The sequence below is a fragment of the Pseudorca crassidens genome, chromosome 19, assembly GCF_039906515.1.
Source record: "Pseudorca crassidens isolate mPseCra1 chromosome 19, mPseCra1.hap1, whole genome shotgun sequence".
In the NCBI taxonomy this organism is placed as follows: Eukaryota; Metazoa; Chordata; class Mammalia; order Artiodactyla; family Delphinidae; genus Pseudorca; species Pseudorca crassidens.
In genome coordinates, this window is record NC_090314.1 from 62547347 (window position 1) to 62563817 (window position 16471).

Below are 16471 nucleotides of genomic sequence, written 5' to 3' on the forward strand. Positions count from 1 at the left end.
GACATCATAATTATGTTGTGAATGGTGCCTCTTCTGACCACAAAATTGGCAAATTCTGGCATCGACCATAGTCAGATGGAAAAAAACACGAATGGGGACTTCCCTGGTGGTCCAGTGGTTAGGACTCGGCGCTCTCACTGCTGGGACCCCGGGTTCAATCCCTGGTCCGGGAACTAAGATCCCACAGGCCACGTGGCAGGAAGGAAGGAAGGGAAGAAGGGAGGAAGGAAGAAAAGTGACTTGGGGACTTGGTGGAGGAATGAACAGAATCGAGCAGATTCCGAGAGGACAGCTGAGTCTCACGGCCCAGCTTGGGGAAGGATGAGGGTCCAGCACAGACAGAGGGAGGAGCTTCTGGAACAAAAGCTGAGCCAACATGCTTGACCCTCCAGCCAAGGGAGGGGGATGGGAGGAGAGCAGGGCAGCAGAGCCAGAGGTTCAGGGGAAACACAAGAGCTCACACCTACCAGGGACCTGCTGCTGTCTTACATGACTTAACCCATTTCCTCCTCAAAATGACCCACGATGATGCCACTACTGTTCCATCTTAGAGATGGTCAGACTGAGGCCCGGCAAAGTTTACTCATGAGCCTGGTGTCCCAGAGCTAGTAAGTGACAGAGTCGGGCAGCCTGGTTCCAAGTCCCACTGCGGTTAACTCGCCTCTGCCTGTCCAGAAGTCCGAAGCCAGGCACACAGATTTTGTTGAGCAGCTACCATGCTCCAGGCATTGTTTTAAGCACTGGAGCCATGAACAAGATAGATTAGACAGCTCCTCTAGGGAGCTGACATTCCAGGATGAGAGACAGGCAATAAAGAAATAAACAAAGATCATGTTGGCGGTGATACGGGTCATGGAAACAAATCAGGAGAATAAGTGAGAGACACGCTTGGTGAAGGGTTAGGGAGGTCAGAGAGGCCTCCTCCAGGATGTGACATTGGAGCCGAGACTGACCGGCCACTCAGAGCCTGAGGGGAGAGCTTGCCGGGAAGAGGGAAGGAACAGCCAGTGCAAAGGCCATGAGGCAGACGGAACGTGGGGAGGGGCTTGGAGATGCAGTCAGAGCCAGCACGGGGGAGATCGCAGGCGTCTGCAGCCTTGGCAACCACACATTCTCGGCCGGTGGAGCCTCGTGTCCAACAGCTGCATCGATGACTGACACCCCAACCACCTCTCTCGGTTGCCTCTTCCACCTTCACGGCACAGAGGTCCTTTGTCAGCTCCAGAGGGACGAGAACTATCGAGACTCTAATCTGCACCTCCTTCGACCACCTCCTTCCCTCTTCGTGGCAAAGCCAGCCCAGGCCTTGAAGGACACTCTTGGCAAATTCACCTCTACTTCCCAGCCCTTAACGATAAGGCCCTAGAGCGAGAGCACGTTGATTCAGCCACTCGCTAACTCTGGGCGAGTCACTACCTTGATTTCCTCATCTGTGAAAGAAGAGAAGCATCAGGTGGCAGCACGAACTGAACGGGGCGACGCCCGGAGCCTGGTGCCTTGCGAGCGCTGGCAAGGCTTAGTTACTGTCACAGCTGTTGGGTTGATTCAAACACAGCTGTTGGCCCGGCGTGCACGGGCCACGTAGAGGTTTACTGGGGTTTGTCCCTGGACCCCGTTCCTCCTTCCATGAGTTACATCACTTAGACCTTTCCGTAGGCAGAGTAGCGAATTCACACTGACAATTCAGATGGATGTTGCTTTCTCATAACAATAACAAAAATAACCACAGCTAACATGTATCTGCGTCTATGGCGTGCCAGGCTCTGTGCTAATGCGTACATAGCTAATTCTTCATTTAACCCTCACAACATCCTATGAGGTGGGTGCTGCCGTTGCCCCCCTGCAGAAGATGAAAGCAAACCTCCGAGGAATGAGGTGGCCCGTCCCGGGCCATACAGGTGGAAATAGTAGAGCTGGGATTTGAACCCAAGCCATGCGGCACCAGAGCCTGCCCTCTTAGGCAGGACGCTTAATCTTCAAGGCAACAAGCGTCTCATGAGTAGGTGCTGGGTTTCAGACTACGTTAGGAGCAGAGGCACAGATATGTGTAGTAGAATGGCTAATCATAGTATTATGGGTGTAGTACAAATTATATGTGTAGCAGTAATGTCTCTGGGTTGAATCGTGTCCCCCCAGATTTCATGTCATTCCAGAACCTGTGAACGTGACTTTATTTGGAAATAGGGTCTTTTCAGACGTAATCAAGTTGAGATGAGGTCGTACTGGATTAAGATGGGCCTTAACGCCAATGACTGGTGTCCTTACAAGAAGAGGGAGGCTTAGACACACACGCAGGGAGGTATGTGAACTGTGGAGGTGGACGGTGCAGGGCTGAGGCTGCAAACCAAGGGCTGCTGGCAGAGTCACCAGAAACAGGAGAGACGCCTGGAACGACTCCCCTCCGGAGCCTCCAGCAGGACCAGCCCCGCCCGTGCCTCGATTTAGCACTTCCCGCCTCTCAACTCTGAGAGGATAAATATGACTAGTGGCCTATTTGAGGCCACTAATTTTTCTTATAAGTCTAGTTGATTGACTACATTGTGCTAGTTTCAGGTGTACAGCAAAATGATTCAGTTATACATATATATATTCTTTTTCATATTCTTTTCCATCAGGGTTTATCCCAGGATATTGAATACAGTTCCCTGTGCTCTACAGTAGGAACTTGCTGTTTCTCCATCCTATATATAATAGTTTGCATCTGCTCATCCCAACTCCAAATCCATCCCTCCCCCACCTCCCCTCCCCCTTGGCAACCACAAGTCTGTTCTCTACGTCTGTGAGTCTGTTCATAAGTTCATTTGTGTCATATTTTCGATCCCACATATGAGTGACCGCATATGGTATTTGTCTTTCTCTGTCTGGCGTACTTCACTTAGTACGATCATCTCTAGGTCCATCCGTGTTGCTGCAAATGGCACTATTTCATTCTTTTTTTTTTTGCCCACACGTGGGAACTAAGATCCCACATGTGCAGCATGTGGGATCTTAGTTCCCCGACAAGGGATCGGACCCGCACCCCCTGCAGTGGGAGCGCGGAATCTTAACCACTGGACCGCTAGGGAAGTCCCAATATTTCATTCTTTTTCACACAGGCCACCTAATCTGTAGTAATTTGCTGCGGCAGCCGAGCACACTAATAAAAGGGAGACAATAGAAAAGACAGTTTCTCAAGTCACCCTTAGCCCCTGTTTGGCAATAAGCATTCTTTCTGAAAGTCATGGTTCCCCACGGGCGGTGGGTAGGCAGGGAGAAGCCCGTGATGAATCAATCCCCGGCCTCACAGGAAGCTTGCTTTCCTGTCAACAAAGCACAGAGCGAAAAGCCGTCAACCTTGGGCCAGAGGGCTGTCTGCCTGGCCACTGTCACACGGCTCGGATGGAGAGAATATTTTCATCCAAGGGAGGAAAAAGGAGCAGAGCCCACCCAGCTGTATTTGCCTCTGGTCCCCGAGATGCCCCTTCCGCTCAGGCTGACAGCGTGCTGTTGGGGACAGCTCATAAGAAGAACCCCAAGGCTCACAAATCTCGGTTTAAATAATGGGCCCGATATTTCCCCACAAACCCTCGACACGGAAAGCAGAAGTTCTTGAGCACTTGGCAACCCAGTTCCCTTTGAGGATCTGTTAAATGCTCTGCATTGACTCTCAACCCGAGGGAGAAAAAAAAAAATCTGACATGCAGAATTTGGGGTGACATTTCAAAGCACCCTGAACTCCTGAAGCCCATTTACTGATGAACAAATACTTCTGAATGGCCCACTAGGTGCCGGGCACCATGTTAGGAATACAAGGGCGGAAGAAGACACAAGGCATTTTTCTTCCTGAAGCCCAGAGCTAGAAGGGCAGTGTATAATTTCCTGTGGCTGCCATAACACACTACCAGAAGCTGGGTGGCTTACAAGGATAGAAATGCATTCTCTGACAATTCAGGAGGCGAGAAGTCTGAAACCAAGATGGCAGCAGGGTCGGTTCCTTCCGGAGGCTCAGAGGAAGAGACCGTCCCAGGCCTCGCTCCAGCTCCGGGGGGTGTCTTTGGCTTGCAGGCGCATCACCCCATCCTCTGCCCCCCTCTTCACGCCACCTTCTCTGCTGCATGTCCCTCTGTGTCCCCTCCTCTTTTTACAAGGACACCGGTCGTTGGATTTAGGACCACTCTAAACCAAGTAGGATATCACAGAGGTCTTTAACTAACGACATTTGCAAGGACCCTATTTCCAAATAAGGTCATGTTCTGAGGCTCTGCGTAGACATGAATTTGGGGGTGACGCTATTGAACCCAACATAGGTGGTTAAGCAGTCATCATGGAGAGCAGCAAAGGTATACCTGAGGCATCCAAGAAAGGGTTCCTGAGGACCTCCTGTGGAATTAGGAACCAGATGGTGAGTAGAAACTAAAACAGGAGTAGCGGAAAGTGCATCAAGAAGAACTAATCACTATACGTATCAACGCGATAGATAACCAACAAGGACCTACTGTACAGCACAGGGAACTCTGCTCAACATTCTGTAAGAACCTGTGCAGGAAAAGAATCTGAAAAAGAATGGGTATACGTATAACTGAATCACTTTGCTGCACACCTGAAATTAACACCACATTGTAAATCAACTATACTCTAATATAAAATAAAAATTAAATTTAAAGAAGAAGAAGAGCTAATCACATAGGTGAGGCCCAAACAGAGGGAGGCAAGAGCTGAAGAAGCGTTCAGACAGGCGGGGCCGTGCAGAGGACGGTGCGGAGGGTGGGCCGGGCTTGAACACTGCTCTTCGGAGTTTGGATTTTGTTCTTAGGGTCACCAAATGCCTTTGAAGGATTGGAAGCAGAGAAGGGCTTCTAGAAAGTTCACCTTGGCTGAGGTGAGGAGGATGGATTGGAGAGGGTGAGACTGGACGCAGGGACACCAAGGGTCCCTATCTCAGGGGAAAGCTCCCGGCTTAAGGATGCAAGTGGCTGAAACTCCAGAGACACCCCATGTGTTGTCCTAACAGCCGGTTGGGATGATTCCCACGGAGCCAACAGGAGGGGTTTAACCCAGGCAGGTGGGATCTGAGCGGGCCAGTCAGATCAACGTCAGCCCAAGAAGAAAGCCGATCTAAAATATTCATAAAACTTCGGCCAGTTCAGATATACACCCACTCCCCTTTTGTGGTCCCTTAGCGTTAAGTGCGCCTTAAATGGACCAGTAAGTCCTGTCCGCTCACAGATAAGTAAGTCCTTTGGCATTCATGTGCCCCACTGACTTTCAGTCACTCTTCAAGGGCACCTTCTCCCTTCAACCCCCAGGCTGGGGTCCACACCCTCCCCACAGACTCCAAAATTCCTGATGCAGCCTCTTGGACTCGACTGTAATCTGTACTTTCCTTTCAACCTGTCTCCACTACGAGAGCTTGAGGGCAAGGATTGTTATTTGTTCACCTTTGTGTTCCCAGCTCCTAATACACACACACACACACACACACACACACACACACACACTCACACAATAAGCGTTATCAGAATTCCCTGGCAGTCCAGCAGTTAGGACTCAGCGCTCTCATTGCCGGGGCCCCAGGTTCGATCCCTGACCAGGGAACTAAGATCCCAACAAGCCGCGCAGCATGGCCAGAAAAAGAACAGTTATCGTATGGACAGAGGGACGGATGCACGGATGGATGGACTCCTGCATGACACTGTACTGGCTTCGAACCAAATTCATCAATCAATTAATTAAATCAACATGGACCCATCAATTGCTCTTTAAGGGCTCTATGCGGCCCCCTCCCCCCAAAAGAGTCAAGATGAAATATCCAAAGAGATGCCGGCTTGACATCTCAGACTCACCTCATTCCTTCTGCAGCCATCTTATCAAGGTTGGCAGTGTCCTTCGTTTCTGCCCAGTTTGCTCCCAGGTCACCCCACCCCATGTCATCTGCCAAAATGATCACGAAATTCGGTTTCTGTTCTCTTGTTTCCCCACTGAAGCTAAAATCCACGAGAGGATAAAGACATCCCAGGAAACTCACCCCCACCAACAGAACCTTTAGGAAAGGGCAGGCCATGGCGATCAGGGGAGGTTTCCAACTGTGTGCAGTGATGCAGTGGTGGAGTTTCCAAGAAGATGCTCGTGGTGATGGTGGTGGTGGTGATGCCTACAGGGATGGTGGGCGCTACAGAAATGAGGCCCGCGTCTGGAATCCTAATTCACGAGAGTCGGGAAACTCACGACCCTGAACTTGACTTTCTCCAGCGCAGCCCCGTAAGGTGACGGGTCGTGTGCAGCAATCAGACCTCAGTGTCAACAACTGCTCCCTGGCCACTTAGGAGATGACCCCTCTGTGCCCAGAGATGTGAGAGCCGGAGCTCGAGCCTTGCATCTACTCGGGGCTCCAGCTGGCAAGTGCGGGATAAGTTTTCACATCTGCAGAACACCTGGACGGTCTAGAAGCCACAGTCAGTCCCAGTCGAGTTTCTGAGTTCCAGATGGTTGAAGGCTTCATGTGTCTGTAAGGTTTCCTGAAAGAACAGAAATTGACAAGAAAACAGAGTTGAAACTGCCGGTGCAGCTGTGTTTTACTCAGTAGCTTAGGAAATAATCACTTTTCCATGCCGACAGATGTTCTCCTTCTTATTCGACTACTGAACGGGTTCATCGCTTTCTCCACCGGAGAAAGAGCGATGCTAATATTTGCAATAGACCTACAATTACAGGGTTGGAAGCAACAGTAGAGATGATCTCTCATAACCCGCTCACCGTATAGAGGAGCATATACCGAGGCCCCGTGTTCCAGGTGGAGGGGCAAAGGGACCAGCACCGCAGCACTCTGTGAGATCCCAGCGCACCCCACCTCCTACCTCACTGTGCTTCTCTGATTCACAAGAAATTCCCAAACTAAGCGTGACCTTGTCAAAACCCACAGGGATTCTAGAAGAAGGGTGAGACCCTTATTACCTTATTACCAAGACATGATTCTTTCTAACAGTCATGCTGTAAACTAGCATTTCTATATAAAATTCTTTTTCTTTCTTTTTGGCTGCACCTTAGTTCCCTGGCCAGGGATTGAACCTGGGCCCTCGGCAGTGAGAGTGCTGAGTCCTAACCTCTGGACCGCCAGGGAATTCGTCAATAAAGGAGCAGGCTGTTTTTGGTTTTTGCTTTTTTGCCACACCGTGTGGCATGAGGGACCTTAGTACCTGTACCAGGGATGGAACACAGGCCCCCTGCAGTGGGAGCTCGGAGTCTTAAACACTGGACCACCAGGGAAGTCCCTCTATATAAAATTCTTGATAGAAATTAATTGGGAAGAAAAGGAAAGAAAAGAAATCAGTTAATGGTGGAATCTAGGTGGACAGTCTAGGGAGCTCACTGCAGAACTCTTTCCATTTTGCTGTATGTTTGAAATGTTTCATAATAAAATGTTAGGAAAAAATGCCCAAAAAATGTTTAACAGAAATGTGTCCCTTTACATCTTGACAATGTAATTTTTAATAAGAAAACCTTAAGACATGCTCAACCGGTGCTTCTCACATTTAGATGTACATACAAATCAGCGGAAGATTTTATTAAAATGTAGATTCAGTAGGCGAGGCTGGGACCTGGGGTCTGTATTTCTAACGTAGCCGTTAGATTACATTTTGAGTAGCAAGATGCTTAGTTAAAAATATCCAGATTCTGGTCCGAGAAGAAAACTAACGTAACTGGAGGTGATTAACCTAACTGATACTTAACCTAACTAGAGACCTAACTAGAGATGATTCAGCTTCAGTGGAAAAACACAAAACAATAAATCAGGTTGAGTTCTGAAAGACAGAAATGGAAGGTTATGCTTTCAACTGCAGGTTGCAAATGGAAACACAGAATAAATAAAACCGTCTTTTATCCCTAGTTCACCTAAAAGCCCTAAACTGACTAGGCTGGTAAGGAGACAGAGACTTGAAATTCTGGATCAGATTTTAAAAACCTCCGTGGAACACCCAACCCATTAAAGGAGAACCAAGTTATTATAATATACAAAGATGCGGGACTTCCCTGGTGGTGCAGTGGTTAAGACTCCGCACTCCCAATGCAGGGGGCCCAGGTTCAATCCCCAGTCGGGGATCTAGATCCCACATGCATGCTACAACTAAGAGTTCGCATGCCACAACTAAGGAGCCCACCAGCCGCAACTAAGGAGCCCGCCTGCCGCAACTAAGACGCAGCACAACCAAATAAATAAATAAATGAACAGTCGCATTCTTCAAAAAATAACAGTAATACTAATATATAAAGGTGCTAGTAGGGCTGGGGTTGTGACAGATGCCATTTCCAGTTGTGTATCCCTGCCCTTGAGGAAGGAATGCACATCCGACCAAGCCGGCCAGCCAACCCAGATGGACGGGAGTGGTTGGAGGTATGTAAGTTCTGGAAGATCCAGATAAACTCGGAAGGATAGGCAGCTATGCACTTAATCAAAATAAAAGGAATTCCGAGTCAACAGTCATGGTCATCTGGAGGGCAATGAATCAATTGTTCAGCAACGCGAATTCTTCTGTTTTCCAAAAGGAAAGTTATTGTTTCAAACTCAATTAGATTCAACTGGTATTTGTTGATCTTGAGGCCCCAAAGACTTCTCCCTTTCTAGAAGAAAGAGGCTTTGCACAAGCAGGGTGCCTAACAAACACTTGTTGACCTGCCTTATTCTACTGGCTTCTGACCATGAGCAACAGTTGCAGGAAGCTTTTCTTCCTAAAGCTACTTAGCTTGGAACACTAGAGCGGCCTCATTCTTCACCCATAATCCACTTCAGAATGACCCAACACAAAACGCCCCAGGGGGGGAGAAAAACCCACTTAAGAAGGAAGTTAAAATTAAGGTGGGAACATAAGTAAACAGATTGTTTTTCTTAAGAATTCTGTGGATAAAACATTCCTCTGAGGTTTTCAAAGAGAATCATTAATACTTAAAATTTTTATGGCATGGAAATAAGCTAATTTAGCCAGTACACCATTGCCCTAGCCTTCACGCCCACACCTCCAGGGAGACATTTAATCCTTTCCCCACTTATTGTTTTTAACTAAAGGGAAAAAGCAAGTCAGACATTCAAAGAATGGACTTCAAGCCACGGACCTTGATTAAGATCCAAGCTGACATTATGGAAAACAGTATGGAGATTCCTCAAATTAAAACTAGACCAAACATATGATCCAGCAATCCCACTTCTGGGTATATATCCAAAGGAAATGAAATGAATATCTTGACGAGCTACTGGCACCCCCATGTTTATTGTAGCATTATTCACAAGAGCCCAAGTACCCAGTAATGGGTGAATAGGTAAAGAAAATGTGCTGTGTGCATTGTACACACATAATGGAATTATTGGGCCTTTAAAAAGAAGGAAATTCTTCTCCATTCGTAACAACCTGGATGAACCTGGCGGATACTGTGTGAGGTGAAACAAGCCAGGCACAGAAAGACAAATACCACATGATCTCACTCACATGTGGAATCTAAAAAAGTAGAGCTCACAAGAGCAGAGAGGAGAACGATAGCTGCCAGGGGCTGGGGGGTGGGGGAGATGGAAGGGAGTTTGTCAACGTACAAACAACCAGTTACGTAGAATCAATCGCTTCTGGGACTTCCCTGGCGGTCCAGTGGCTAAGACGCCGCTTCCAATGCAAGGGGCCCAGGTTCGATTCCCGGTCAGGGAACTAGATCCCACATGCCTGCCACAGCTAAGAGTTCGCATGCCACAACTAAAGATCCCACGTGCCGCAACGAATATCTCACGCGGGGCAACAAGGATCCCACGTGCCGCAACTAAGACCCGGCACAGCCAAATAAGTAAATAAATATTAAAAAAAAAAAAGAATCAATTACTTCTGAGGATCTAATGTATAGCACAGTGACAGGATCTAATGTATAGCGTGGTGACCAGAGTTCGTAAAACTGTATTACGTAGTTGAAATTTTGCAAAGAAAGTAGATCTTCAATGTTTGCACCACCAAAAAATTTATAAGGTAACTATGTACGGTGACAGGTGTGTTAAATTAGCTTGATTGTGGTCATTTTATAATGTGTATGTATATCAAAACATCACGTTGTATATAATTTTTATTTGTCGATCCTACTTCAATAAAGCTGGGTCGTTGTGCTTTTTTTTTTTTTTTTAAAGATCCAAGATCTTTTTTAAGGCTCTTTTTTTTAAAGACTACCGGCTCAGTGTCTTATCTGAGGTTACTTTCCCAAACTTTCTTTACACGTCACACTCCCCATCTCAGAAGGGAGAGTGGGGACTTCCCTGGGGGTCCAGTGGTTAAGAATCTGCCTTCCAATGCAGGGGACACGGGTTCGATCCCTGGTCGGGGAACTAAGATCCCACAAGCCGCAGGGCGACTAGGCCCATGTGCCACAACTAGAGAGCCCGCGCGCTGCAACTAAGACCCGACACAGCCAAATAAATAAAAGAAGGGAGAGTGGACACAGGCAAGGAGCACTCCTGGGGGCTTAGGAAGAAGGGGGAGCATTTGACAAATAAAGCCTTCGCCGCTCCTTCCACTGGGCTGGAAGGTAACCAACCACCTACTCAACAAACACGCCCAAGGAAGGGCCATCTGAGCCTACTGGGATAGGTTTTGCTGAGCACAGCACCAACCCCGCCCGTGTCCTCAGGAGCTCCGGCTGCCAATCAGCTCTGCGATGGTCTGTGCTCTTTTCCACGACCCCGCCGTAAAGCAAGGCCGCTGGGCCTGCTAACGTCTGGCCTCCCTTTGGGTTCCGGGCTTGCTGATGGGGAAGGGTACTCATCACGGAAACGACTCACAGGCGGGCTGTGGGCCTTGGAAAGGAGGAGCTGCCCTGAAGATGTGCTCTGCAGGCTGCACACCCGGGCCGGCTGCCCAATACCTGACCCTGGCTCCCCGCGGGCCCCCCGTGGCCAAGCAGCCCGCAAGAGCGCCTTGCAAACAGCTGAAGCAACAAGACAGTGGAGCAGACCTTTCTGGCAGAGGGCTCTGTTGGTTTTCCAAAGACAAAGCTTCGGATGAGCTAAGGCCAAGAAAGACAAAGGCGCAGAGGGAGTGTGATCTCTGGTTGCAGAGTTCTGTGGTTTCACCCGCCCAGTCGGACCACGGTCACTGGGGGCGCTGGCTGCAGCCAGGAGTCACGCGGGGGTCCCAGGGCACCAGCTGCCCACGTCTGTCGGAAATGACCCCCCCCCCCCCCCCCGCAAACCCCGTGCCTTCAGTCATCCATCCGGCGAACGGGGACCGAGGCACAGGTCTCGATCTGGGCGCTGTGCGTTCAGCAGTGAATGACACACAGAGCCCACTGCCTTCCTGCCACTTACCTGCTGGGGGGAGGAGGGGAAGACGTGGACCCAGGAAACGCATCAGGGAGAAAATCACCACAGGAAGGGGACTGGGGAGAGCGAGCCAGTGAGCAGGTGCGGGTTAAAGGAGAAGGGCGGGGACCACCTCACTGACAAGGTGATCTTTCTAGGTGGATCCAGGAGAGAAGGGGAGGAAGCTCTGCAGCTCTGGGAGGTTCAGTCGGGAAGGGATGCCGCGGGCAGAGAACCCAGCAGGGCGCAGGGCTGGGGCACGTGAGGGCAGCCGAGAAGCCGCAGGAGAAGCCTCGGAGTGAGGAAGGGCGAGGATTAGTTGGAATCGGGAGGAAGACAGCCTCTCCTGAGCCAGAGGATTCAGGCAAGAGCACCGAGCTCTGACTTTCAACGTAACAGAATCCCTCTGGCTGCTCTGCTGAGAGATTAAGAGTCCATTGTCACAGTCCAGGTGAGTCCAGGTGAGCCCAGGTGAGTCCAGGTGAGAGACAGTGCTGGAGTGAGGCAAGCCAAGCGCCCAGGGCGCAAAACTTAAGGAGGCGGCGCTGCAGCTCAGGTGCCTTGACCGTCAGCGCAGCCCTGCCGGTGAGCACCTCCTTAAATTCTGCCTTGCCCTCATCCAAGCCCAAGGGCAGAGGAAAATCCGGTTACCGTGGTGGCCAATATCAGATGGTCATTTAACATCTATGTGTAATAAACATCCTCAAGGCCCCTTCCCTTTGCCTCTAGACCCCAACATGTCAGTTTGGGGCTGGCCCAACTCGGAAAGATTTCTTAGAGCGTATGTGCGGGGCCACAGTCTTAGCTCAACAGGGGATGCACAGGAAATCTTTTTTCTGTCATCTTTTTTTCTTTTCATTTTATTGAGATATCTTTGACGTACAGCACCTGTGTAAGTCTAACGCACGCAGCGTAATGACTTGACACACATATATTGTGAAACGATGACCACAGTAAATTTAGTTACCTGCCATCATCTCGTAGAGACGCAAGAAAATGAGAGACAGAGAGAGAGACAGAGAAGAAAAACAAATGCTTTTTTCCTGTAGTGAGAACTTTGAGAATCTACTCTCCTAACAACTTGCAAATATTCCACACGGCAGGTTCATTCTAGTCATCCTGTTGTACGTTACATCCCCCGACTCATTTATCTTCTAACTGGAGCAAAAGAAATCTCTGAATACCTCCATCCAAACTGGGAGAGCAATTCCACTTAGATAATTTTTTAAAAAATGTTAAGCTTGAAGACCTATAGCCACACCCTGTTGGGAATATCAACCTCTGTGACCCCAGGGATGCCAGGAAACTCATCCACAGGAACAGATGACATCCTGCCTGGCTTTAGGCTGGAACCACTTGCTGGGACTGTCCCAGAAGGAAGCCACATGGCAAGAGCCAACTTGGGAAATCAGAGGTGACATCACACCACGCATCTAAAACTCAGCAGCCCTGCAGAAATTATATCTGGGTCCTTGAACACAGGTCAGAAAAACAGAGAGAGCAGATGGGTCTCTGAATAACATCCTTCCTATAAAACTCCATCCTCCACTTGAGAAGAAAAATCATGAGGGGTGGGATCCAGTGAACAGGGCTTACAGTCAATTACCTGAAATCCACTCCCTTAAAGCCTGTTTGCCAAATGTCTAAGGACTTTTTACAAAGCGGTGTTTATTATTACTTATTAAACTTTTTGTCATGAAAGTTGTCAAAATACAGAAGTTGAGAAACTCACACATACCTACCCAACATCTAGGTTCAACAATTATCAACACAGGGCCAGTCTGGTTTTACCCGTCTCCCCTCCTACTTGTCTTTCCCTCATCCTCCACTTATACTGGATTATTTGGAAACAAATCTCAGATATCATGCAACTTCATCAACAAACATTTCTATGTAGCTCTCTAAATTATAAGAATTATTTTAAAATATAATCACAGGGACTTCCCTGGCGGTCCAGTGGGTAAGACTTCGCCTTCCAGTGCAGGGGGTGCAGGTTCGATCCCTGGTCAGGGAGCTAAGATCCCATATGCCTCGCGACCAAAAAACCAAGACATAAAGCAGAAGCAATATTGTAACAAATTCAATAAAGGCTTTAAAAAAAATTCAAAAATTAAAATAAAGTATAATTGCAATTCTAGTAAAGCCCCCTTTTTTAAATAAACAATCATTTGTTAGTATCATCAAAAATCCGATTGGGGCTTCTCCGGTGGCACAGTGGTTTAAGAATCTGCCTGTCAATGCAGGGGACACAGGTTTGAGCCCTGGTCTGGGAAGATTCCACATGCTGCGGAGCAACTAAGCCCGTGCGCCACAACTACTGAGCCTGCACTCTAGAGCCCGGGAGCCACAACTACTGAAGCCCACGTGCCTAGAGCCCGTGCTCCACAGCAAGAGAAGCCACCACAAGGAGAAGCCCGCGCACCACAATGAAGAGTAGCCCCTGCTCACCGCGACTAGAGAAAGCCCGCGCACAGCAACAAAGACCCAACGCAGCCAAAAATAAATAAATAAATAAATTTGTGAAGAAAGAAAAAGAAGACTGATTGGGGTTCATGTGTCAAAGCTTCATTTTCTTCTTGTGTCATTTTTGCATGAGAAGAGGGAAAACTTTCTCTTAAACGCTACCTACTGTCTCTTCTGTTTTTGCAGATTTATCCTTTCCCCAGATCTGTTGCACCTCTACAATGAAATATGTTAGATTCCATTATGGACTGAATGCTGGTGTCCTTTCCAAATTCCTGTGTTGGAGGCTTAACCCTCAATAGGATAGTATTTGGAGATGGGCCTTTGGGAGACAATCAGGGTTAGAGGAGGTCATGGAGGGGGAAGCCCTCCTGATGGGATTAGTGCCCTTATTTGAAGAGACAGGGGAGAGCTTTTTCTCTCTCTCTCTCTCTCCTCCCCAAGAACCAAATCAGCTGGCATCTTGATCTTAGACTTCCCAGCCTCCAGAACTGTGAGAAACAAAGTTCTGTGTGTAAGCCCCCAGTCTGTGGTATTTTGCTATGGCAGCCCAAGCCTGCTAAGAGAGATTCGAGCTAAGTTTGGTTTTTTTAAAATAAATTTGTTTGTTTGTTTATGTTTGGCTGCGTTGGGTCTTTGTTGCTGCGCGCGGGCTTTCTCTAGTTGCGGCGAGAGGGGGCTGTTCTTCGTTGCGGTGCGCGGGCTTCTCATTGTGGTGGCTTCTCTTGTTGCGGAGCACAGGCCCTAGGTGTGCGGGCTTCAGTAGTTGTGGCACACGGGCTCAGCAGTTGTGGCACACGGGCTTAGTTGCTCCACTGCATGTGGGATCTTCCCGGACCAGGGCTCGAACCTGTGTCCCTTGTACTGGTGGGCGGATTCTTAACCACTGCGCCACCAGGGAAGTCCTCGAGCTAAGTTTTATCTGAGAACCTCTGTGGCTGAAGCAGGGGCAGAAGTAAGGATAAGACCAAAACTTGGGGGAAAAAAATGCTTAATTCAGGGAATTCCCTGGCAGTCCAGTGGTCCAGTGGTTAGGACTCTGTGCTCTCACTGCCATGGGCCGGGGTTCGATCCCCAGTTGGGGAACTAAGATCCTGCAAGCCATGCGGTCTTGCCAAAAAAAAAAAAAAAAAAAAAAAAAAACTCAATTCAGTGAAGTAGTTACTTGGCAAATCTGCTTTTTGGAGAATTGGCTTTGGGGATGTAATGGCCTGTCTGCAGAAGAATATGTGTCCAGGATTCAGAAGAGTCATTTCCTAGCTGTGTGACTTTGGATAGGTTATGGAATTTCTCTGGGCCTCAGTTTCCCCACTTACCTGAAAAACAGAGCCATAGAAAAGTTCCTCCACCCCAAACCCAACATGAGGATGAAATAACCCAACACGAGTGCCTGCTCCCAATAAGTGCTCAGAGATGTGGACTCTTATTCTCCCCTCTCTCAACTGGCTTGAGGATAAGGAGATAACAAACATGAGAATGCTCTGAAAAAGTACCATATGCAAAGTCAAAGCGTTACTACAATTAATATTAAGCAAAACTGTTCCGAGTTAGATGGTGAGACCAGACGCCCTCCAGCTATTGGCTGACTCTTGGTCGTAACTGTCTGTCAGCATTCTTGGCTGTTGGATTCTGAACCCAGAAAAGGTAAAAGATACAAACACTATGGTTACAACAAGGCCAAAGGGAAAGTGAAGAGTCATCCTGATTTGCATTTTCGAAGCTCCAAACTATAGTTCCTGGTCACACAATCCCATGGTTGTCGGTGCTGTTTTGGGAAAACCTGAGCTGGGTCCTTCTGTCCCGGGCAGACTCTGGTGACACCTAGCATGGTCCTTGGAGTACACTGCCTACCAGCAAATCTGGTTTTGGACAACGTAGCAGTACGAGGTCAAGATGTAGAGGGGCTGTGAGGGAAACCGTCCTTTGCTGATGATGCCAATTGAAAGTGGGAATTACGTAATACCATTTGCAGCCACATGGATGGACCTAGAGATTGTCATCCTGTGTGAAGTAAGCCAGACAGAGAAAGACAAATACCACATGATATCGCTTATATGTGAAATCTAAAAGAAAAAAAGGGTACAAATGAACTTACCCATAACACAGAAATAGAGTCACACGTGTAGAAAACAAACTTATGGTTACCAGGGTAACAGGGGAAGGGATAAATTGGGAGATTGGGATTGACATATACACACTACTATATATAAAACAGATAACTAACAAGGACCTACCATACAGCACAGGGAACTCTACTCAATACTCTGTAACGGCCTATATGGGAAAAGAATCCGAAAAAGCACAGATATATGTACATGTATAACAGATTCACTTTGCTGTACATCTGAAACTAACACAACACTGTAAATCAACTATACTCCCATAAAAATTTTTTAAAAAAGAAAGTGGGAATTACATTTTAATATCAGAAACACCCAGAAGGATTACCTGTCCACGACACTGAGCTAACTGCTCCAACAAGAAAACACCACAACTCTAAGATGTGAATTCCATGAGGGAAGGGATGTCTATCTGCTTCACACACTGCATAATCCGGTTACCCAATCCAGGAAGCGTTCAACCCATATTTGCCAAATGAGTGCATCTGACCTGAACCACTACGGCCGAGCCTCCATTCCACCCTGAAAACTCAGCTTCATCTCATCACTTCCCTAAATTCAGATGACCTTTCTCAGTTCCCCTGCCTCTGAG

The 16471-nt window shown here is 48.2% G+C and overlaps 1 protein-coding gene across 6 annotated transcripts in view; it reads right to left on the minus strand.

Moving 5' to 3' along the window:
- ARSG (arylsulfatase G) overlaps nucleotides 1–16471 on the minus strand; it is a 120348-nt gene that overhangs the window by 63751 nt on the left and 40126 nt on the right. For 5 of the 6 annotated variants that reach the window (XM_067717677.1, XM_067717679.1, XM_067717676.1 and 2 more), the window contains exon 2: nucleotides 5823–6494. In XM_067717677.1, the coding sequence (XP_067573778.1) occupies nucleotides 5823–6040 (218 nt within the window). In that variant the 5' untranslated portion in view covers nucleotides 6041–6494. The remainder of the gene's footprint in view (nucleotides 1–5822; nucleotides 6495–16471) is intronic. The other variant, XM_067717681.1, reaches the window with a different exon arrangement.